The sequence below is a fragment of the Cololabis saira genome, chromosome 13, assembly GCF_033807715.1.
Source record: "Cololabis saira isolate AMF1-May2022 chromosome 13, fColSai1.1, whole genome shotgun sequence".
NCBI lineage: Eukaryota > Metazoa > Chordata > Actinopteri > Beloniformes > Belonidae > Cololabis > Cololabis saira.
In genome coordinates, this window is record NC_084599.1 from 9,475,634 (window position 1) to 9,499,624 (window position 23,991).

At 44.7% G+C, this 23,991-nt stretch overlaps 2 protein-coding genes across 6 annotated transcripts in view; one reads left to right on the forward strand and one right to left on the reverse strand.

Moving 5' to 3' along the window:
• Window positions 1-19,246, forward strand: part of tp63 (tumor protein p63) — a 35,666-nt gene extending 16,420 nt beyond the window's left edge. For 2 of the 5 annotated variants that reach the window (XM_061737598.1, XM_061737600.1), the window contains 10 exons: window positions 1,016-1,273; window positions 9,527-9,829; window positions 10,884-10,993; window positions 11,118-11,254; window positions 11,464-11,546; window positions 13,186-13,310; window positions 15,652-15,797; window positions 16,954-17,101; window positions 17,614-17,707; window positions 17,807-19,246. In XM_061737598.1, coding sequence (XP_061593582.1) covers window positions 1,016-1,273; window positions 9,527-9,829; window positions 10,884-10,993; window positions 11,118-11,254; window positions 11,464-11,546; window positions 13,186-13,310; window positions 15,652-15,797; window positions 16,954-17,101; window positions 17,614-17,707; window positions 17,807-18,103 — 1,701 coding nt within the window. In that variant the 3' untranslated portion in view covers window positions 18,104-19,246. The remainder of the gene's footprint in view (window positions 1-1,015; window positions 1,274-9,526; window positions 9,830-10,883; window positions 10,994-11,117; window positions 11,255-11,463; window positions 11,547-13,185; window positions 13,311-15,651; window positions 15,798-16,953; window positions 17,102-17,613; window positions 17,708-17,806) is intronic. The other 3 variants (XM_061737599.1, XM_061737601.1, XM_061737603.1) reach the window with 2 other exon arrangements.
• Window positions 19,247-19,292: 46 nt separating this feature from the next.
• Window positions 19,293-23,991, reverse strand: part of zbtb11 (zinc finger and BTB domain containing 11) — a 20,978-nt gene continuing 16,279 nt past the window's right edge. Inside the window, exons 9-10 of the mRNA XM_061737597.1 lie at window positions 21,941-22,116; window positions 19,293-20,247 (exon numbers count right to left, since the gene is read on the reverse strand). Coding sequence (XP_061593581.1) covers window positions 19,670-20,247; window positions 21,941-22,116 — 754 coding nt within the window. The 3' untranslated portion in view covers window positions 19,293-19,669. The remainder of the gene's footprint in view (window positions 20,248-21,940; window positions 22,117-23,991) is intronic.

Sequence of the window (23,991 nt, forward strand, 5' to 3'; positions counted from 1 at the left end):
GACTCAGGTGACCTCTCTCAGGTGTGTCTGTCTGACGGATGAGTTGGTCTCCGTGTGTGAATAATCAGGCCGCGTCACGGGTGCCGTCGCCACCTTTGACTAACAGTTGAATAAACCACCTACCAGCTCCCCTGCCCTGCGTTGTGTTGTGTTGCTCATCGCGCACACCGGCAACACCTGGCGGCGCCGCGGGCCTGAGCCGGACAGCTGTGGCCTGCCGCGCTCGAAATAAACAAGAGCCCCCGGAGAGATTAATGTCCGTCTAAAGAGCAAGAGACATGGCACCTCGTCCAGGAATGTGCCACTTATAAATGGAAAGGAATGGGGTGAATGGCGAGCGGACCGGCCCGGGACCAGCCCGGGCCCGGGTCCAGGCCTGAGCTCCGTCCTCTTTACAGGGAGATATTCTGGTTCCATTCCTCAGGTCTGCATAGTTTTAACAATGAGTCAGGGAATGCCGCAAAACCTTTATTTATGATGTTTTTTGTTTTACTTAGTTTAGTTTAGTTTTATTTGGATTCCCATTATCTGCAGCAAAACTGCAGCTATTCTTCCTGGGGTCCAACACATAAAGCAATACACAATACACAATACAATACAATACACAATACAAGCCAAAAAATTAAAAGCAAACCTATAGAGGTAGTAGAAGAAAAAGAAAAGAAACATAAAAAAGAAAAAAAGGAAGAAAAAAAAAGGAAATTCTACCACAAAATATATTCTAGATTTCTTTCAAATAAGACCAGTGCTCCTCTTGACACTCGGATTAAGGTTACAGTCATTCCGAAACATTTAGATGTAATGCATTACAATACAAAATCATACCTTCTTTAAAGAAGATGTAGATTCTCAAGGTTTTTTATGTACTGAAACTGGTGAAGGAGCAGAATCAACCCTGATCGGCCCTTAAATGTCCAGTTTGAGTAGCAGATCTTCCTGTGTGATGAAACACTGTCCTCTGTGTCAGATTGAAGTGACTGACCTCTAATCATCAATCTTCTGTTGTGTTCCTCAGTCGCAGTACACGAACCTGGGGCTCCTGAACAGCATGGATCAGAACATCCAGAACAGCGGCTCCACCTCCACCAGCCCCTACAACAACGACCACGCGCAGAACAGCGTGACGGCGCCCTCGCCCTACGCCCAGCCCAGCTCCACCTTCGACGCCCTGTCCCCCTCCCCGGCCATCCCCTCCAACACAGACTACGCGGGGCCGCACACCTTCGACGTTTCCTTCCAGCAGTCCAGCACGGCCAAGTCCGCCACCTGGACGGTAAGACCCCCGTCTCACTAACATGGCCGGGATTCATTGATTGATTGATTGATTGATTGATTGATTGATTGATTGATTGATTGATTGATTGATTGATTGATTGATTGAATTGTTTATTTCGAACACATAAGAAAAAAAATATACAATTTTAAAACAAATTCAAAACATACAGAAAAAAAAAGCAACAACAAAAATGTAATACAAACAGGGAAAAAAAACTGTGTCTGAAAAGAAGCAGGTAGAAGTAAAACGTATTTAACCCTGCCCCTTTGTTACCTCTATTATAAATTAAACATAAATATTAATAATAGATAGCTGCTAATTTACCTATTAGGCTACCAATTTTCTCATTGGTTGTGCCTTTGCACCTAACCAGTTAACAAACAACATCTTTCCTTAACATAACTCCTCAATCAAATTACTTCCCAGAACTTCCTTTTTGTACCGTTTTTTAAATTGATTTATATTTGTACATTGCTTCAACCCATCACCCAACCCATTCCATAGATCCACTCCAACAACTGAGATACACATGCTTTTCCTCTTAAATTATAACCCCCCTCCCTGTCACAAAACATTTGCCAAACGCGTTAACGCCTCTCTGGGCCGGTGTCAGAAGACGCCAGGTAAGGTGGTGACCACATGACCACGCCGTCTCCCATCTACGTTTCATACAATCACTTTGCTCTGGTTTACAGAGCTAAAACATTCCCTGGGACTGTGGGATCATGTGAGGCGGTTGTTTCTCGTGGGGGGGGGATAAAGGGACTGTTTTACCTTTGAACTTGTTATCTGACTGTCAATGTCTTTAGGCATATTCAGGTGTACGTTAAAATCCTTCCCTGCACAATTACATCTGGTGAGGAGGAATGTTACTTAAGATATACAGCTTCAAATCATGACTAAACCCCGGGCGCTTTGAGTGAGCGTCTGCTGCTGACAGAGGAGGAGGGGGGGGGGGGGACATCAGCCACCACACACTATCACTGCAGGAGGGAGAGGGATCCTGTCCCACGGTGCAGTTTGGCACTAAGGGTGGGACGATACGGGTAACTCACCATTCAATACTGTGGCGATATGTGGCCCACGATAACGATAATATCACGATACACGATATTCGATATATTGCAAGAAATTTCATCAACGATATATCACGATATATGTGACTGAAAAAGAAAAAAATACCCATAAAAAGGAAAACGTCTGTAGTTATGCATTTATTCAATGCCAAAACTTCATACAATGTACAAAGAAAGTGCATTTGTATAGAGACTCACTGCCTCCTAGGCTTGTAAATGTAAACACTGTACAGCTGGACTATTAAAGTGCATGAACATTAATATGTTTTATATAAACCAGGACAGTGCACTGCTTTGTTTCTAATACTGAAAAGTCGGTAAGCAACTTAGTTTTGCATAGTACCTCACTGCCTCCTAGTCTTGTAAATGTAAACTCTGAACAGCTGGACAAATTAAAGTGCATGAACAATAATGCGGTGACAACTGCGTAAATCCAATATGTGTGTTGTAATAAAATATCGATATTTGCTGTCAGTTTTCTATTATTTATTGCGACAGAGAGCGCAACAATATATTGCAATATCGATTTTTTTCCCCACCACTATTTGGCACCATGTGCCAAACTCCTCTACCGGGTCTTTGTTGTTGAACTGTTGCTCCAGGTGATGCAGGAGATGTCACCATGTACACCCACACAGCCAGCTCTTCCTGCTCTGTGATCATGTGTGGCAGAGCTGAGGGACAGCTGTTACACCAGTCCCCCCCCTCCCGCGAGGTTGTTTATGTGCCTAACGTGCACCGCTCTGTCTGCACACACCATGTCTAGTTCGGTGGGTTAATGCTCTCTAGCGGGCAACAAAAGTGACAAGGTTTCTCTCGCTCTGTATGTATTTATTTTTTTTTACGTGGGGCAAGTTTGATCTAGCATCCATGACACAGAAAGCGTTCCGCATCGACGCGTTCCTGCAACATTTACTCACGCCGGCCTCTTCGGCACTGACGTCATAAATCAGCACCGGGTCTCTCCTGTCAAACGGACGTGCAGAGGTGGAAAACCTGTCGAGCAGAATCGTCTGCAACTCGCGCTCCGTTTTTTCCCCGACCTCAGGGAGTTGCTCTCCTCCTTCCTCGGGCCCGGGACGGGTGTGGGATCGTGACATTCACCCAATTCCCACACTGCCTCGCTCACCCTCTCATTTTCACCGTCCAAAAACAAAAGTGTTTGTCTGACGTGCGACTGTGAGCTTTGCTAGGAGGGCAGCGTGTGAGCGGCACGCCCCACGGCCTGCTGGGTAAACGTTCCGTCACAGACACACGGGGAGGAGCAGACTGTCCCACAGTCACAACACATGACGCAAGACTGGTCGGACCGGTGCCACTTCAGCATCGGGAGAGTAGTGGACTTTATATCGTTATTCAGAGCAAGTGCAACCGCCTGCAGGCTTGATGAGATGCAAACAAAGATGTTTTCCATCTGAACCCTTGTACTCATTTAATGTTATTAGAGGCTACAGAGGTCAACCCTTGTGCTGTGTTTGGGTCAAAATGACCCAATTCTTCCTTCCTTCTTTCCTCCTGCCATGCTCTCTCCTTCCTTCTTCCTTTCCTCTTTTCCTCCTTTTTTACCCTCCTTTACTCCTTTTTCTTCCTACCTCCTTTTCGTCATTCGTTCCTTTATTACCTTCTTTGCTTTTCCTTCCTTCTTTCCTTATTTTCTCCATTCCTTCCTTCTTCCCTCCCTTCTTTCCTTTTCTCCCTTCTTTCCTTCCATCTTTTCTCAATTCCTTACTCCCTTTCCTACTTCCTTCCTTCTTTCCTTCTTTTCTCCTTTCTCCTTTCCTTCCATCTTTTCTCCCTTCCTTCCTTCCTTCCTTCCTTCCTTCCTTCCTTCCTTCCTTCCTTCCTTCCTTCCTTCCTTCCTTCCTTCCTTCCTTCCTTCCTTCTTTCCTCCCTTCCATCTTTTCTCCATTCCTTCCATCTTTTCCTGCTTCTTTTCCTTCCTTCCATCTTTTCTCCCTTCCTTACTCCCTTTCCTCCTTCTTTCTTTTCTCCTTTCTTCCTTACTTCCTTCTTTCCTCCCTTCCATCTTTTCTCCCTTCCTTCATTCCTTCTTTTTTCCCTTCACCCTCCCTTGACCCAAAGACAGCACAAGGGTTAAAAAAAAAACAGAAAGAAGAGTTGAAATATATTTGTATTTTTTAATAAAAAAAGAAAAATAGTCTTTATTTACTATGTTTTTATTTTATTCTCTAGTTTAAATGAGATGCCCGGTTTCTCTACAGTCCTGTGAGATATCTCCCATCACGCCAAAGCCTCTCCTGCATTAGTTGAAGCTTTGCTTCTCTCAAATCATTATTTTCTCTCTCTGATGACTCTCCGCGTCGCCTCCCAGAGAGTCATTTTCACTGGTTTCCAGCAGCCGTCTGCCTCCTTCTTCTGAGGAGCCGTGATTATAGTGCTGCTCGTCATCTCAGAGGACGCTCCCTCGCTCCGATTTCAGGAGATCTTCTCCAAAGCTCCCGTAATCCCCAGCGCTGGACTGATGGACGTGACGGCGGAGAGGCCCTGGAGATGTCACCGGCACGGCTTTGCTCTGTGCACAGATCGTGCTAATGCGCCCCTTTTGAAGGCCCGTGGGATCTTCCACAGGACTTAGTGGCCTGTGTACTGTAGTTTTTGATGACTATTCTTACGGAGACACACCTAATCCCTAACCCACACCTTAACCTCTTCCTGTCTAGGATGACTGTGACGCACACGCACAGAAAAGGTGCAACACATCACCCGTTTCCCAGAATGTCTCCCACATAGTTCCCTCGCTGGCACTCCTGCGGTCTTGCCGCCTTCGCCGTTTCGCTCGAAGAAAAAAAAAAAAAAGGCCCCTCGGCCAGGTCAGATGAATACACGGGGCTAAAGATCTTTGCTTTGCTGAATTAATGGAGTGTTGCAAGTGGGGCCGGTCATTGTCGGCCCCTGATGCAGCTATTGTGAAGCTAAAGATGGGCCGTGTTTGCCGTGCGTATTAACCACCGCCGCTGCTAGTCAAAGGAGAAGAATGTCATGGTTGGGGCTATCACAGGGGCGCTGGAGCGCTCAGGGGGATTACAGTAATGGATTGAGGACCTGTGGATAATGCTTGGGTAAATACTGTGTGCCTCTTTTCTGAACCCGGTGCTCTCGGAGAGGGCTCTGTCTTTTTGAGAGAGAAAAGCTTGATGGCTGCATCTCACATTGCGCCGGAGGAGGAGGAGGAGGAGGAGGAGGAGGAGGAGGAGAGGCTGTGAATGCTCAAAGAGAAGAGTGTTCTAGCGAAAGGCAGCAAGACGCAGCTTGCCCCGGGAACATCTGCGGGCTCGTCCCACGCCTCACGAGATGGGGCTGAGACTTGTTTGTGTCGAGGAGCTTGTCCCGACTCGCCCATCAAGGAGAGACAAGCCCTGAGAGTTGCAGATGGGAAAAAGGTGGAGGGGGGAATTTTTAAAGCAGAGCTGGCAAGGGTTTTATGATGGCTGTGGGCCTATTTCCCTATGATTGTAATGGAAAAGCACATTCAACACCGTTTAGATGGACTTTCTGTTCTCTACGGGTTTTTTTTCCTCATCAACATATTTGGCTCTTATTAAGAGTAACTCATTTGATGCATATTTTATCAGTTTAGCAACCTCTCAGCTCTGCAGTAGAGCAGACGGGCGTGAAAACCAACATCTTTGCAGCTGTCGGGTTTGATTTTTAGTTTCAAATGCATTTAAAATCATGTTTGCTCTGCCTTCTGGTAATAACTGGCAACTTCCACAAGTGATGTATTAAACCCTGAGTCCGGTGTACAGGTCAGCCTCGGGACAGGTGTCACCAGGTGGTCAAGATAAGCCAAAATGTCAAAGGCTAACTCTATTTTTTTAAGATGGGCAGCTCAGAAACATATAAATACCCTCTTAAATGTTTCATTTCAATTTTGTAAAAAAAAAAACAGGTGCTTTTTTTCTGTTTCAGCAACAACAAAAACAAAAAAAAAGAAGGTTAGAAAGAGACCTTTGGATTATTGCATTAACCAGGTTTGGGAAAAGCTGCAGGCATGATGTGACTTGTCAGGTATGAAGAAGACAAGACCAGAGGCGCCAAACAGCGCTTGTTTAAGGCCCGATGTTTGTCAGGACTTGACTTCTGCATGCGCCCGCAGCGCCTGTCAGGGAGAAAAGAACGCTACAGCTGTGGGCCTGTCTCAACCTGCACCGCACAGGAAGCGTGTTTGTGTGCTGGAGCGCTGCAGGATTTAGAAAGTCCTCGCACACATCATGCACCGTGGTCCAAGCATCAGTGCAAATTGTATGTTGTGTCTAGTGGGGATTGTGACAGAAACATCTTCCAGAGATGATCCCGGCTTCCAGGCTGCAGCATTGTCGTCGTCGTTATCGTTCCCGGTTGTAGCATCGCAGCACGTTATTAGCACTAATACTTGCCACTTTATCTCATTCATTCATTCTTCTTCTTTTTTCTTTTGCTGGCCCGCTGCCACGTGTACCCGTCGAACAAAAGTGTCACGTGTGATTCTTGCAAACACAAGTTTTTCTTTCAAATGATTGTGATTAAGCAGCTCTGCATTGTGCGCTGTGTGTTCCTGGGCTGTGTAATTCCCTCTGTGACCAATGAAAGGCCTATAATTACATGTTAACACCTGAGCACCGCACCCTGTGTGAGCCACTGAATCCCATCAGTCAACCGGCTGTCCTCCACCCTGAACGCTGTTGGCTTGAAGCGCGGCGGCAGCTCCTGCTCTCACTGCTCTGCAAACACAGCGCCATACCTGTGTGCTGGAAGTTTGTAGCTGCAGGGCTGGGAGGGATCTCTGCAGCGTGTGTGTGTGTGTGTGTGTGTGTGTGTGTGTGTGTGTGTGTGGAGATTTGGGACAGTTGGATATCATCTACGCAAACGCTGCCTCAAAGATCTGATTAGATCTTTTTGCAGTGAGTTGTGTTGTTTTTGCCTTCAGCTACACAAAACCAGCTCTGTAATTATTCCAAACACCACGCACTGACCCCTCCGAGCAGCGCTCCTCTCTCTCTTTCTCCCTCTCTTTGCCTCCTAATCCCCTGCTCTCTTTCTCTTTCGCTCTTCTCCCCATCGTTCCTTCTCCACCTCATTTAACTGATTGACAGAGGCGTACGGGGAGTATCAGGTTAGGCGCAAGCGCCACCATTTATCTTAGTCTTTCTTTTTTTTCTCTTTTCTCTTTTTTTTTTTAAAAAGAAGACAAAGTTTCTGGGAGTTAAAGGAATAATCTGCTCGGTAATTGTGTTGACGTATATGTCACGGAGCTTGACCTCTGCTCATCAGTCTGGATCATCCTCGTTAGTTTGATTAAGACACAAAAAGATACAAAAAAAACCCAACTTTTTACTTTTGCAGTTTTGCAGCACTCCTTTATCCAGGCATCTCTGTTGGCGGGTGAAACCTGCTGAAGTGATGTGTGAAGTGTGTGTGTGTGTGTGTGTGTGTAGAAATGTGAAGCAGAGCGATGAAAAGCTGCTGTTTTGGGTTTGTCCTGATGAAACTAAAGGTTGTGCCTGAGGAGCAGGAGCAGGAGACGTCCGTGCCAAGCTTGTGTAATATTCAAAGTCGGTGCAGACAAGTAGTGGGATGAGCTCCTTTTCACTGGAGCCACACTTAATAGAGGTGGAATTTTATGTTGCATTATGGTAAAACACAGCCCCGAGCGCTTTTTCACAATCTTCACTTTTCTTCTCACAGAAATAAACCTGACATGAACATCTTCCCCTCCCTTCTGTGTCTTTGGCACAGAGAAGGATTTTAAGGTTCTGCTTACACAGCAGTCTTTCACTGATTTGTTTACACAGTTGGATTGTGCACATTAGTAACAATTCACTTGCTCTGATGGCTTATTTCTTCTCCGTTTTAACTGCACCGGGGGATCAAGACTCATTCATCACGTATGACTCTTGGTCCTTGGCAGCCGTCGTGGATGGAGCCTCGTCCTTCAGTCCTGACGTCAGACCTAGAACTGAATCCTGCTCATCCAGAGGGACTCTGCTCCTAGTGAGGCCCCGTTTACACGGAGCAAAAACTGTGGCGTTTTCATGCGTTTTGGCCGTTCGTTTACACGAAAACGAAGCTCAAAGTCACCAAAAACGATCATTTCTGAAAACTCCGGCCAAAGTGGAGATTTTCAAAAAGAGTTTTCACGTTTGCTTGTAAACGGAGGAAAACAGAGATTTAGGCTTCAGAACGTCACATTATGCTACAGAAAAGTCACCAGCATCATTTGTGCGACCTGTGTTTACAATTAATTTGGCCACCGTCAATATTTTCTTGTATTTTACCTGTTTTATATTCTAAAGTCACACTTAAAAGTAACTCCACTTCTCTGTCACTCCAAACGAAAGACTGACGTTCCGTTTTGGAAGTAACAAGGCTGATTTATGGTTCCGCGTTACACCAACGTAGAGCCTACGGCGTAGGGTACGCGGCGACGCGCACCGTACATAGGCTACGCCGTCGATTTAACGCAGAACCATATTATTCAGGCTTCACACGTGTCATTTGTTGACGTTTTTTTCCAGGATTCTGATTGGCTAGCATGACTTTACGCTTCTCGCTACACTGCCCCCTGCAGGTTTGGATGCTCAGAGCACCTTAACAGCGTATTTATGTGGGTTCGTGTAAACAAGGATAATTTTCAAAACGTATAGGGGGAAATATCCGTTTTTGTAAATACCCGGCTATGTTAAACGTGGCCTGAGCCTAAAAACATATTATGATGAGTAGCCATCAGAGCCATCAGGGCCATCAGGGCCATCAGACCAGAGCCCCCCCCCCCCACGCTGGAGATGAAAGCCAGGCCTGGTTTAATTGCTCCTGGAGGGGTCTATTTTATGGCATGCCTCGGAAGTCCCAAAGGCTCTGAGAGACATCTTTGAGGTTGCCCAATACACACTTTTATCACCAAAACCTGCATATAAGTGTGTGTGTGTGTGTGTGTGTGTGTGTGTGTGTGTGTGTGTGTGTGTGTGTGTGTTTTACATAGGTTATAATCACAGTGCTGTATTTAAGCCTGTTTTGCTTCGGGGAAACCAGAAGTGTTTCAGCGTAGGCAACAGGTGTTACAAAGATCAACCTACGCTTTAAAAACGCAAGACTAAAACTCTCAAGAGGAGCAGTGTTTTACGTCCGGCACGTTGAGGTAATCTTCTCTCCCTCTTTATCTCCCTCCACTTTCCAGTATTCAACAGATCTGAAGAAGCTGTACTGCCAGATTGCCAAGACGTGTCCCATCCAGATCAAGGTGCTGACCACCCCCCCCGGGGGCGCCGTGATCCGGGCCATGCCCGTCTACAAGAAAGCCGAGCACGTGACCGAGGTGGTGAAGCGCTGCCCCAACCACGAGCTCAGCCGCGAGTTCAACGACGGTCAGATCGCTCCCCCGAGCCACCTGATCCGCGTGGAGGGGAACAGCCACGCCCAGTACGTGGAGGACTCCATCACCGGGAGACAGAGCGTGCTGGTCCCGTACGAGCCCCCCCAGGTGAGCTGTCCGTCACCCAGGACGCTGGAGCTGCTCAGTCTGGAGCTGCTCAGCCTCTCACGCAGCAGGGATCCAGCTCTGACTCTGATCTAAGTCTCCTCAACCCTCATGCTGTCTTTGGGTCAAAATGACCCAATTCTTCTATCCTTCTTTCCTCATGCTCTCTCCTTCCTTTCCTCTTTTCCTCCTTTTTTACCCTCCTTTACTCCTTTTTCTTCCTACCTCCCTTTCGTCATTCGTTCCTTTATTACCTTCTTTGCTTTTCCTTGCTTCCTTCCATCTTTTCTCCCTTCCTTCCTTCCTTTCTCCTTTCCTTCCTTCTTTTCTTTCTTTCTTTCTTTCTTTCTTCCTTCCTTCCTTCCTTCCTTCCTTCCTTCCTTCCTTCCTTCCTTCCTTCCTTCCTTCTTTCCTCCCTTCCTTTTTTCCCCCTTCCTTCTTTTCTCCCTTCCTTCCTTCCTTCCTTCCTTCCTTCCTTCCTTCCTTCCTTCCTTCCTTCCTTCCTTCCTTCCTTCCTTCCTTCCTTCCTTCCTTCCTTCCTTCCTTCCTTCCTTCCTTCCTTCCTTCTTTCCTCCCTTCCATCTTTTCTCCCTTCCTTCCTTCCTTCCTTCCTTCCTTCCTTCCTTCCTTCCTTCCTTCCTTCCCCCCTTCCTTCTTTTCTTCCTTCCTTCCTTCCTTCCTTCCTTCCTTCCTTCCTTCCTTCCTTCCTTCCTTCCTTCCTTCCTTCCTTCCTCCCTTCCATCTTTTCTCCCTTCCTTCCTTCCTTCCTTCCTTCCTTCCTTCCTTCCTTCCTTCCTTCCTTCCTTCCTTCCTTCCTTCCTTCCTTCCTTCCTTCCTTCCTTCCTTCCTTCTTTCCTTCCTTCCTTCCTTCCTTCCTTCCTTCCTCCCTCCACCCTCACTTGACCCAAAGACAGCAAAAGGAGAAGAAAACAAAAAACGAAATAAGCTAAATACTAATAAGTTTACAACCAGTTATAATTTATAAGTAATAAGACCAAACCAGTTCTGTGCTCAGTGCCGTTGCTCATCCTGGCCGTCCTTCTCCTCCTCCCCCCAGGTGGGGACAGAGTTTACCACCATCCTCTACAACTTCATGTGCAACTCGAGCTGCGTGGGTGGAATGAACAGACGCCCGATCCTCATCATCGTCACTCTGGAAACCAGAGAGTAAGACACACACACCGTCCCCCCCGTCACGCTCCCCGCCCGCCCGTCATGCTTCCCCTCCGGAGGTTGATGGAGTCTGACAGAAACCTGTGGCCTGCTCTGTGTCCCCCCCGTCCCCCCCCAGTGGACAGGTCCTAGGACGCCGCTGCTTCGAGGCCCGGATCTGCGCCTGCCCGGGACGGGACCGCAAGGCGGACGAGGACAGCATCCGCAAGCAGCACGTAACAGACGCCACAAAGAGCAGTGACGGTACGAAGCGCCGTAAGTAGCGTTGGGGTTGGTGGCGGGCCGCTGAGCTGTGGTGTGACCTGGCATGCTGCCAGCGTGGACGAGCCTCACTAACTAACGCTCAGAGACTACCAGCTGTCCCCTGCACTGCTTTTCTCCCTACACTCCCCCTTTACCCGGCCTAGGATAACCCATCACCACACAGCCAGCCCTATTCACTCTTTTCCTTCTCCTCTTTTCAGCTTTCCGCCAAGTTTCCCACGGCATACAGATGTCGGCCATCAAGAAGAGGAGATCCACAGACGAGGAGGTGTTTTGTTTGCCTGTAGGTGCCACTCTGCTGCTCTGCTTTAAGGCATTTACCTCTGAGCTAAAAAATCAATACATCCATTGGCATTATAAGGCGTGTTAGCAGAGATGTCAAAAGTATTCACATTCATTACTCAGGTAGAAGTATAGATACTAGAGTTTAAAAATACTCCTGTAGAAGTTGAAGTATCAACTCAAGTTTTTACTCAAGTAAAAGTATAAAAGTACTGGTTTCAAAACTACTTAAAGTATAAAAGTAAAAGTAATGTAAGGGGGAAAAGCCATTAAGGACAAAAGCCATTGAAAATGAATGCATCTTAGTATAATGCAAATATATTAAAGAAGCATATATGTGTACTATTGAGCATTAACATGTGTTTCAGAGAGCAGACGCTTACAAACAAATAGGGTGTCAGAATGGTGTTATGTTTATACTTCTCATCCAACCACAACCAAATTCACTCTATCCGGATGGAGCAATTTAACTGGATAGTTATTTTTTAAAGGCTGAAATGAAATAGAGTAACGAGGCTGTTTTTAAAATGTAAGGAGTAAAAAGTACAGATAATTGCGTGAAAATGTAAGGAGTAAAAGTAAAAAGTCGTCTGAAAAATAATTACTCCAGTGAAGTATAGATAACCAAAATTTCTACTTAAGTAAGGTAACAAAGTATTTGTACTTCGTTACTTGACACCTCTGCGTGTTAGTCATCTTGTCACGACGAGTTGTCTCCTTACACTTTATTATAGTTTAATTTATCCTTATCTCTCATATTGTAACATAGTTTGGGCAAATACTTTTCCTACAAATCTTCACAAAATTCTGGTCCTACAGAAACATTTTGTTAGGATTAGCAACTCGATCAGAGTCACACGCTTCATCTACTCCTTTATTTCACAAACTCCAGATTCTTACTATTTATGATATCAATATTTTTCAGATATGCGTTTTTATTTATAAGCTAAATTCAAGTGAAGGGAATATTACTGGACAGTTCAAGACTTACTTTAAATTAAATTCACAGGTTCATTCTTATTCAACTGGACAATCCTCAGATCTTCATCCTCCTAAATTTCTCACTTGCAGAGGTCAATTTTCGGTGAGATTTAGGGACTAAATTGTGGAATGATTTTTCCCACCTGGCAAAGAGCTCTTCCTCTTTGAAATGTTATAAAAGACGTTTGAACGACCACTTGACTGTTTTGTAACTGTTTTCCCAATGTAAGGTTGTACATTTATCCATGTTCTTTTTTTTGTGTGTGTTTCACTCATAGTGACATGTACCGTCTTATTTGCTCAGGAGTCAATATAAGTAATATAAGTTATATAATATCCCATGCACTCTCACACATACTTATTTTTTTGTCTTTATTCTTTATTATTTATATATTGCATTATTAGTTTGCCATCACTTTTGTGTAGTTACACTTTTTGTTTTTGTATGTTAATGTTGTGTTCTTTATAAAACATGAAATTTTAATAACTTCGGTGGAGGCTTCAAATAAGCCCTTTGGGTTTTTTCCTCTTCCTGCACCTATAGTATTTATATTTGATGTCCTGTATATTTTTAAAACTGTGTAAAACAATAAACTAAACTAAAACTAAAGCTCTGAGCTGCACGCTGACCACCCCGACTATCTTTCTGCTCTTTTCAGATCAAAGGCCGTGAAATTTACGAGATCCTGGTCAAAATCAAAGAGTCCCTGGAGCTCATGCAGTTCCTGCCGCAGCACACAATAGAGTCGTACCGACAGCAGCAGCAGAACCTGCTTCAGAAACAGTGAGTACCGCTGCAGAGCATTAATAAATCTGTTTTTCTGGCACATTCTGAGAAAACAGTCCTCCGTTTCCGTGTCGTGTGCTTCGCCGAGCGTTGCTTCACCTTTTAGAGTAATGCATCTGTGTCCGTTCTGACTGAAGTGCAGCGATGACTAACAGACTTCAGGTGACCGACCTGTTGCTGGAAAAGTAGATTGTGCAGATAAAGACTATGCATGACTCTTTTTTTTTTTATTGACTTTATTTTATTCATGACTGGCACTGAGGCATTGCAGGAAAGGCTGATGATAAATCCTCGTAATTAGGTGGAGTTGAGTGTTTAGCAGCTGCAGAGACTTTACTGAGAATTGTCTGGGTTGCTGGCAGCTTCAGAGAGGGTGAGCCTCGCCTCGAGTGCAGCTTGTTTTCTCTTCTCCCCTCCTGCACTCTCACGGGAATACAGCCAAAGCTGATGAATCGTGACAAGTGTACCTGGCTATGCTTTGTTGAAGGAGAAGCTCCCAAAGGGTTCAGGGTAACGCCTTTGGGTGCCTTCCCAGGCCTTGCACAACAGCACCGAACAAAAGCAGCTCCTCAGCTTTGTGTATTGGTCTGAGCATAATTAATACCGCCTCACTCACATGCACATGTTCACACACACACTTTTATTAATGTCCCACCCATTTCAATTAAAGCTACGGAGACCATGGAGAAACAAATGTGGTGATAATTGCTGCTCGTGTTTCCCATTAAATACTGACAGACTCCCTCTTAGCTCACCATTTCATCTGCTTGCCATTCGCAACTTGGCAAGAAGCTACAAATCACAGTTAAACAGGCCTTCAACTAAGTACTCCCATTTGAGATTTTAGTGAATTTATCGAAGAATTTTTAGGTCTTAAGTTTGTGCATTTTGAAGACAGAACATTACAAGGATCTGTTCTTTATTTAAAGTGCGTTTTCTTTTCTAATTTTCCTTATATCCACTGAGGATTTCTTACTATTTCATGTCATAATTACTACACTCCCTTATGGCCTTTAGAATAAATCATCTTGTCAACTGCCAGTGTTTCCTTCCCCTTCTCTCTTGCAATAACGTTACGTGCCAACTGTGATTTGTGTGTGTCTACTGCCATCTGCTGGCCAGTCGTATTACTACACCCAATTCATTTTAGTGAGCTGTTCTTGACTCAAAGTTTTTCCCAATCCTATTCTTGACTTTTCTACATCCGTGTGCTTTTTTTTCTGAACCTTTTGGGCCTCTCTCCTCTTCTGCCAGTGAGCCCTTATTTCTGCTTTTCTCTCTCCTCTCTGGTTCCTCCCTGCAGCCTGGTAAAAACTCGCCTGGGTAGCCAGCTCCTGGAGAGGCGGCGCTGCAGCTCCTCCTGAACCTCTGCCCCACATTCCTCTTCACCATCCTCCTCCTCCTCCTCCTCCTTCCTCAAGTTACACGGACCTCCCTTCTATCTCTTACCATCAACTTTGATTATTTTGTTTTTTCTGGTTTACTTCCTTCTGCGTCTCCTGGGATTCTGCTTTGAGGACATGAACTCTCTGTTGCTGCTGTGAACTCCTGGGACATCAACCTCTGCTGTTCATTCAGATGTCACAGGCGTGTCATTGGACACAGTTTTTTGTTTTTTTGTTCAACTTTGCATGCTTTGTTTTTGTCTATTAAAGTCTACTTTATGGGGTTTTGCCTGTTGCGCCGGTGCCTTCGGTCACCACTTGATCTCCAGCGACGAGGCCGTTTGTGAACCGTTCATACCTCTCAGCCTTCAGGGCTGAAGTTGGACAGGAACCAAGACTTTTCTTTCTTTTCTTTCTATATATATATACTTGACTGACTGAGTTACTTACGTGAATGTGTTGTGCTTGTGCATTGCCTTTTTGGAGCTGGACTCTCTCTGGGGACTGGGGAGGGAAGAAGAGACATTGTTATGAAGATTAATATCAACCAGTGCTGGTCATGTTTTCTAAAAATCACTGCAGGACAGTTTGTGTGCTTAACTTTTCTCAATAAAACGTCTTTGACCTTTGAGAACGCTTCAGACGCTCGCCCTGTGAAGAGCGGAGCCGTTTTTGACCCTCTGTGACCACTCTCTCTGAAACAGATGATTTATTATTATAGCTGCTTCTGCACTTTCATCACAATGCAATAAATAGTTTTCTTTTTTTGGTTTGTTTTTGCTTTTTTTGCGTGAACTCTGTCGTCTGTGGATTAAATGTGTTCAGTAGAAGGTCGTATTCTGTGGTGTCACACGTGGAAGGATGGAGGTTTTTGTGTTGCTAGGAGTCTTGAAGGGTGTCAGTAACAACCCATCACCCCCGTCCCCCCCCTCCGTCCCTCTCTCCAACCCCAGGACCTCCATGCAGTCTCAGCCCTCCTTCGGCTCCAGCTCCCCCACCCATGGAAAGATGAACAAGCTGCCCTCCGTCAGCCAGCTCATCAACCCCCAGCAGCGCAACACGCTCACCCCATCAGGCATGGGAGGAGGCCTCACTGACAGTAAGTGTGCCCTTTTGTGTCTCCTCCTGTCTGTCTCAGGCCATACAAGCCCCAAACCCACCGCCGCCACCAGCCGTCCTGTCCCTCCGGGGCTTATTGTGTAGAACGAGCCAGAGCCAGCGACCCCCCCCCCCCACCCGCTTGCCTCCCCTTTCAGTGATAACAGAAAGCTTCATCCTCAAAAAGAATGTGATCCCTGTGAGACTGTCCCGTGAGAGCTGTTGTGATGCATCGTGTGTCATGTTGACAGGCAGTACTCGAGTTGTAAAAAAAAAAAAGAATCAGGGGGGATGGTGGATTTTATCATATGGGGACAGATCATTTGTGCTGATTACAAATAATATAATATATTACAAATAATAGCAGTGACTGAAACAGCTGCAGAAATACTGCAGGAATGACATAGCAGCAGTTAAATGCAGCCTTCTGTAAGCTTTAAATATCCACTGGGCTTACATCAAATACATCAAAACACAACAATAAAAAACACTTTTCTGAACTTATCAATATGACTCTGTCCTTCACAGATATGACTCTGTCCTTCACAGGATAAGTCAAATGGATCACTGCAAAAACTCAAAATCTTAACAAGAATATTTGTCTTATTTCTAGGTAAAATGTCTCATTTTAGTAAAAAGAAATCTCATTACACTTAAAACAAGACTCATCACTGGAAAAACAACAATTTCCACCTGTTTCAAGTAGATTTTCACTTGAAATAAGTAGAAAAAAAATCTGCCAGTGGAACAAGATTTTTTTGCTTGTAATAAGAAGATAAATCTTGTCCCACTGGCAGATTTTTTTTCTACTTATTTCAAGTGAAAATCTACTTGAAACAGGTGAAAATGGTCAAATAAGTTATTTTTCTGGTGATGACTCTAAATGTTGAAATAGCAGTAAAACCACATTCATTGATGAAATGACATAAGGGATGGAAAGGGGGGATGGCAGTTTTATAGGGGGGAAGATTTTGACCGTTTTTATTTCCGGGGGGATGCCACCCCCCCTCATCCCCCCTCATCCCCCCTCAACTCGAGTACTGTTGACAGTAACCTCTGCTAGAACCCCTCCCACGTTTCAGCTGATGCTACATACATTGTAAAGGCCGGAGGGAACAGTGAGAGAAGGCTCACAGTAGCTCCTTTTGTCTCTGCAGTGACTCCCATGATGGGCACTCACATCCCCATGAATGCCGACATGAGTTCACTGAGCCCCACACACGCACTGCAGCCACAGCTGCCCCTGGTGCCCTCCTCCCACTGTACCCCCCCTCCTCCATACCCCATGGACAGCAGCATCTCCAGGTACCTGAGCACAGCTTAGCGCCACACATCCTCTGTCTCATTTCTCAGCTTGTGATTGCCGTCAAATGTGCAGAGGCCTGCGTACAGTAGTTCAGCATTGCATGAATAACACACGCTAAGAGATTATTCATTTGACTGGACGCTAATCGTTTAGAGCAAAAATATTTCCAAATGTATCACTGGATTGCACGGGAATCCTTTTTAACTCAGTCTGAATCAACCGCCCCTGACATTAACAAACCAATCGCAAACCCTCTCAACTGAAGCTAAAAGCGTCCACTAGAGTTTCTTTCCTCGTCTTTATACTTCACAACTGTTTTATTGTAGGAATTGTACTCCTTATAATTAAACGATCGGGACGCCCTTGTTCTAAACCCGCATTAGTTAAAGACTGGGTTCTGTGATGACTTTTCTTATGGAAGGAATAAATGAAATTGTTCCATCATCTAAGGCTGATGTTAAAAGTCTAATGAGCCTTTTCCTCATTCCCCCCCTCCCTCCCTCCCCTGCAGCTTCCTCATTCGGCTGGGCTGCGCAGGCTGCCTGGATTACTTCACAGCACAAGGTCTAACCAGCATCTACCAGATTGAGAACTATAACTTGGAGGTGAGCCCTTGCCTATCCAACACGAGTCATGTGACGGGGTTGAGAGAAGAATGGCTCCCCCCGGCCAATACTAACGCTGCCCTGTGTAATGACTACTAGGACCTGTCCAGGCTGAAGATCCCCGCGGAGTTCCAGCACCTCATCTGGAAGGGCATCATGGAGCACCGACAGAGCATGGACTTTTCCCCTCCTCCCCACATAGTGCGCACCGCCAGCGGCGCGTCCACCGTCAGCCTGGGCTCCTCGGAGGCGCGCGGCGAGCGCGTCATCGACGCCGTGCGCTTCACCCTCCGCCAGACCATTTCCTTCCCGCCGCGGGACGACTGGTCCGACTTCTCCTTCGACCTGGATTCCCGCCGCAACAAGCAGCAGCGCATCAAGGAGGAGGGAGAGTGAGGACGAGCCCCGGGCCGCGCGCCCAAGTCCCCGACCATCATTTCACGCCCCCGTGCCCCGACCCCAACCTCAACCTCAACCTTTACCCCGACCCCAATCCTCCCGATGAAACATTTCATTTGAAAACCACGTTTTTTATGGTGCAAAAAAAAAAAAAAGAAAAAGGAAAAAAAAAAAAAGCATATACACGTCGCTACGATGCACTTATTCTTCTCTTTTGTTTTATTTGTACCGGTTGTTGCAGAGGAGATGCTGTTGAGCGGAGGTGCATTTTATTACCTTGTAGTTTCTTAAGAGTAAGAGAGCACTTAAGAAATGCGGAGTATTTCAATGTTGCTTTGAGATTGTGATTTTTTCAGGGTGAATAACTCATTCCCGAGTACCGGTTACGAGCATTAAGTGGAAATGGTGTTGTTAAACCTCGTCACACGTCGGTCAAATACACTGGATTTTCTTTTTGTGGCACAAAAAAATGAACGTTGATTGTTTAACATTTCTCTAATTTCCTCTCAAAAGTATTACGTTTCTGGATAGGCTGGATTTGTTTCTACTGAAGCTTAGATATGTTTTCTTTGTTTTTGTACGAGTGGTGAGGCCAAAGCATTATAATACGGTACGGACAGATTGTGAAGTATGTGACCATGTGAACAAGGGGCAGTTATTTCATGTAGCCATATATAGGCAAAAAGTGCTCTTGATGCAGTGTTTTACAGTTAGATGATACCATGACTGATGTTTTACTCGTTTATTACTGTGGTTTTGACATTTTCTTTTCAATGCAGGCTTCTGTTCTTGCAGCTCATGCCAAGCACAAGTATTTTGGTTGTTTTAACTCATGAACCATGTTTTGGTAAATATTAATTTCCTTTAATATCTAACAAAACACCGGATGTAAATGTATATAGATCTGTATAGTCTCCTTAAAGGAACTGCATGACTCCCATAAACCGTTCACAGGAGTGGATAAAGTGTGTTTACCAGTTGTTAGCACAAAGCTGTGTTTCATGTAGTGCGCATTACTAGAGAGCAGAGAGCCACTGCAGATTCATATTTTTGTACAATGTATGTAAATATGTGGCAATTTATCAAGGGTCATTCAATATAAATTTGAAATAAATATCCATTCTTGCTGTATTGCATGTCCACCTTTTCTTTGTGTCCAATTATTCACCTCTTAAAGAAATCCACATTTGAGCTTTGTCCTTGTTTTATTGCGACACCGTCCTGCAGACATTTACGGTGCATTGTAGCGATGACAGTGACATCAACAAAACATCTTAATTCTGCTAGCCGTTTAAGCAAAGTAAAGAAAATGAGGTTTTTTTCTAGTCTCAAAAGTTTTTTTTTTTAAAAACAAGATACGTTAAATCAAATCAAGCTTATTCACACTGTGCCTTCATGCTCCTGTTTATTTACATAGAACTGTGTCTGAAAGAGGAACAACAGTTCTGGGCTAAACAGACAGGATCACTTATGTACACCTCAATAAAAATAGGCAGGTTTCATTCAGTATTTATACATTTTATACAGCCTGGGAAGAGACGGTGAGTCTGTCAGTCCTCAGCATCACTCCACCTCTGCCACCTCGGCCACGTGAGCCACCTCGGCCACGTGAGCCACCTCGGCCACCTCCACCTCCATGGTCTGAATCCCCTCGGCAGCGTCCTCAGGCTTGGCCTCCGTGAGCCCCTGCTGGGCCAGGACGTAGTTCACCACCTGCATGATGCCCTGGTCCGAGAGCGTGGCCATGCTGCCGTCGCTCACCGCCTGCACGGCCTGGACGGCCTCCACCGCCTCCACCGTCTCCTCCGTGATCAGCACCGTCTCGATCTCCTCGGCGGGCTGCGGCTGGGCGGGCCGGAGCTCGGGCGGCAGGTCTGACGTCAGGATGCTGACGGCGTGCTCCACCTGCGTGCCCTGGTTGTGGAACTGCAGCGTGTCCTTCTCCAGCATGATCTTCCCCGGCAGGCTGTCCACGTGGTACTTGGCCATGTGCTTGCGGAGGGTCCGCGCGTCGATGTGGGCCTCCTGGCACATGGGGCACACGTACGGCCGCTCGCCCGTGTGGGTGCGGACGTGGCGTTTGAGGGAGCGGGCGTCGGCCCAGGCCACGCCGCACGTCAGACATTCAAAGGGTTTCACTCCTGCGGGAAATGAGCAGAAAACTGGATGTGAGACGTCGCTACAATCACAGGTCCAGGATCTCATCTCCTGGGTAACCTAGGAAACAGTTGCAAGCTTAAACAAGAAATGTTGATTTTTTTTTTTCTTCCCTTTCATCTTGTTCTGTACAAGCCGAAATAAAGATTAATTAATTCATTCATTCATAAAGGTACGGAAGAGTATTGGGGCCAGGAGAAAAATAAAAATAATATTTTAGAGGAGGAAGATTTTTTTTTCATTATGCACTTCGAGAAAAAAGTCGAAATGTCGAGAAAAAAGTCGAAAAGTCGAGATTAATGTTGAAGTAGAATTTCGAGAAAAAAGTCCCAATGTCGAGAAAAAAGTCGAAATGTTGAGAAAAAAGTCACAATTTCGTGAATAAAGTCGAAATGTTGAGAAAAGTCGAAATTTTAAGAAAAAGTCGAAACGTCGAGAAAAAAGTCGAAATGTTGAGAAAAAAGGCGAAATTTCAACTTTTTTCTCGAAATTGTATTTCAACATTCCGACTTTTTTCTCGACATTTCGTCTTTTTTCTCGAAGTGCACAATAAAAAAAAATCTTCCACTCTCAAATTTTTTTTCTCTTGCCTGGCCCTAATACTCCTCCATATAAAGGGGACCTATTATGAAAACCAGTTTTTCTCTTGCTTTAACATACCGTATATAAAGTGGTCTCCCCTCAGCCTGCCAACTCTGTGTTTGTACAGCCGCCCCGATGAGCCGTCCAGTGTGATGTGGATCTACGAGCCGTTCAGATTCTGCTCCCTTTCGTTACGTAACCAAAATGCAATTTGCATCGGTTGGCCTCCGATGCGTGAAACCACGCCCACAACTAACTCTACCGGCCGGAGCTTCCGCCATTTTTTTGTAGCGGTGTATCGCGTCATTCAGACAGCCAATCAGCACAGAGCCTCATTATCATAGCCCCGCCCACTCAGAATCCCACATAGATAATGAGGTTAGAGCAGGGTTCGGTAACCCGCGGCTCTAGAGCCGCATGCGGCTCTTTAGCGCCGCCCTAGTGGCTCCTGGAGCTTTTTCAAAAATGTTTGACCTTTTTTTCTCCTTTTTTCCTCTTTTTCTCTTTTTTTTCCTTTCCTTTTTAATCTCGACATTTCGACTTTTTACTCGAAATTTCAACTTTTTTTCTCGAATTTTCAACTTTTTTCTCGAGATTTGAACTTTTTTCTCGAGATTGTACTTCAACATTAATCTCGACATTTCAACTTTTTCTCAACATTTCGACTTATTTCTCGAAGTGCATAATGAAAAAAAAAATCTCCCCCAGTTATAACTAATATAGAAACATGCAGCATGTGTTGCCTTCACCCTAAGGCTTATACAAGTGTGCGGCTCCAGAGGTCCAATATGGCTCTTTCAACATTTTGGGTTGCCGACCCCTGGGTTAGAGACTGGGAGGTCAGAGACATGGCTCAGAGGTTGAATTTCTAATTTATCTAGCAAAAACAATCAAAAGCTTGTTTTTAAGACATCCAAGGCCTGTTTAAAATAGGTATTAGATGCCATAATATGTCCCCTTTAAATATTTCACATATCTAAACCGTCCACTGCTACACCGCTTTCTCTGAGCTCTGTTCGTGTGCAGAAACCTCCATAGAACGAGGAAAGGTCCAAAAACCTATAAGAGCGTCCTAAATGAGTGCTGAGAGCTCACCCTGGTGGTTGTTGATGTGGCGTCTGTACTCTCGGAGCTGCGTGAACTTCCGGCCGCAGTGCTCACACTCCCTCTCCAGGTTCTGCTTCACTCTGCCCTTCTTGCCGTGCGTGGCTTTCTTCACGTGTCTCCTGTACAGAGCCTTCTCAAAGAACTCTTTCCCACAGACGTTGCACCTGCGGAGACGGACACACTCGTCACAGCGATACACACTCCCAACGCCCACGTGGCTACCAGTGATGGGGCTTTTACGGCCCTAATTTATCTATTATTTTGTCTACTAGGCCCTTTGAGTCATAGTTGCCTCTGGTTAAATGCCTGAAGCTTGAGAAGGCGACATCTCCAAATTATAGGGGTGTAACGATACACTAATCTCACGATACAGTACGATACACGATATTGAGGTCACAATAACGATAAGATATTATAGCAGTATCTTTTTAACAACCTTGAATGAGGAACATATGACTGGAAAAAATGGTCTTTTATTTGAAAGACACAAAATACAAAACAATGCTGTTCATTTGCCCTATTGTTACAGTTTGTAATGCTTTATAACTGTTTAAGATTTAAAGAGAAAGCCAGGCCAACCATTTTCCACAAACTGAACTAAAAGTAAATGTCAGGTTTGCATTATGATCTTCAGTTTCATACAAGTTAAAATATTTTGCCAGAAAACTGAATAGTTTCTCTCATGTATGATTTGACTTTTTTCTTTTCCAGCTTTCCAACTAAAATGAAATAAATAAAAGTAAATAAATACATACAATTTTACATCCTAAAAATGATTGATTCATGCTCACCTTATAAGTGTAAGAGGAGATTTATTTTTGATAAGAAGGTTATTTTGGTAATTCAGGATTGATTATTTTATAAATATATTATTTATATTCTGATGTAAATCAGGGACTATAATGACACTAGTCAGTTTATCTGTAGTTGTTAATATGTTTTAGATTGGGCGGAGTGATACAGCACTAGGTGCTGTGTTGATGATCTAAAATCCTACGCTGTTGAGGGACATTAAAGTACACTGGAACTCAGCAGAAGTTGTCCTCTGTTTATCCTACTCACGACCCGAAAAAGGTTTAATTTAATAAGGTAAGGCTTAACTCTACACCAGACTTACTTAAGTAAAAGTTCAGAGCTCAAAACCCTGCAAGAGTCCCGTGATCGGGACCGCAAAAACCGTTACTAGTCAACACAATAGATTAATATTAATAACCCAATATCGCGATAAACTTTGTCACCTCCACGACACGTATCGTGACGTTTTTGTATCACGAAATTTTGTGGCATGATATATTGTTACACCCCTAAAGTAAAAATGTCTCCAACAGTTCAACTTCTCTGGTGGAAAGGGTGTGAAGGTCACAGACACACTATTTATGAAACCACATACTATTCTAATCAGTGTGTGTTGATTCGGCCAAAATTAAAAAGGTATCCCATAATGCAGCCGCAATCACTTTGGTCACATCACAGCTAAAAGCAGCAGCCTGCCACCAACACCATAGTGTACTACAAATGATAACAGATGACATCGTTTGGCTGACATACTACGTGCTGGTGACTCCCAGAATGCATTATTCCTCCACACGGCACATGTGACTAACAGGGTAGAGGATTTTAAAACGACACAGTCACATCTTGTGTTGGGTTTGTGTAGAGCTGTGTATCGATTCAAATGTCAAGAATCGATTCGATTCCGATTCTTAAGATTCAGAATCGATTATCACCATTTGATCCGATTCGATATTGATTTGGGTTAGTGTTGCCTGGATTATATGACTGTAAAATAACTATTGAAATAATAATTTCACAATAATTATTGTGAAATAACTAAGAAATAAATAACTCAAATAGGCATTTCAATATCCATTTAAAGTGCAAAAAAAGAAAGAAATTGCAACAGCTCAAGCAGTAAACAAATTATTTTAGCTTGTCTGATTTATTCTGTCACCAGACACACAGCCTACCATGAAGCACCCGGCATTTTTCAGATATTTCATGACAAACCGTGTCCGATAACAGAGAAACCGCTCCTCTCC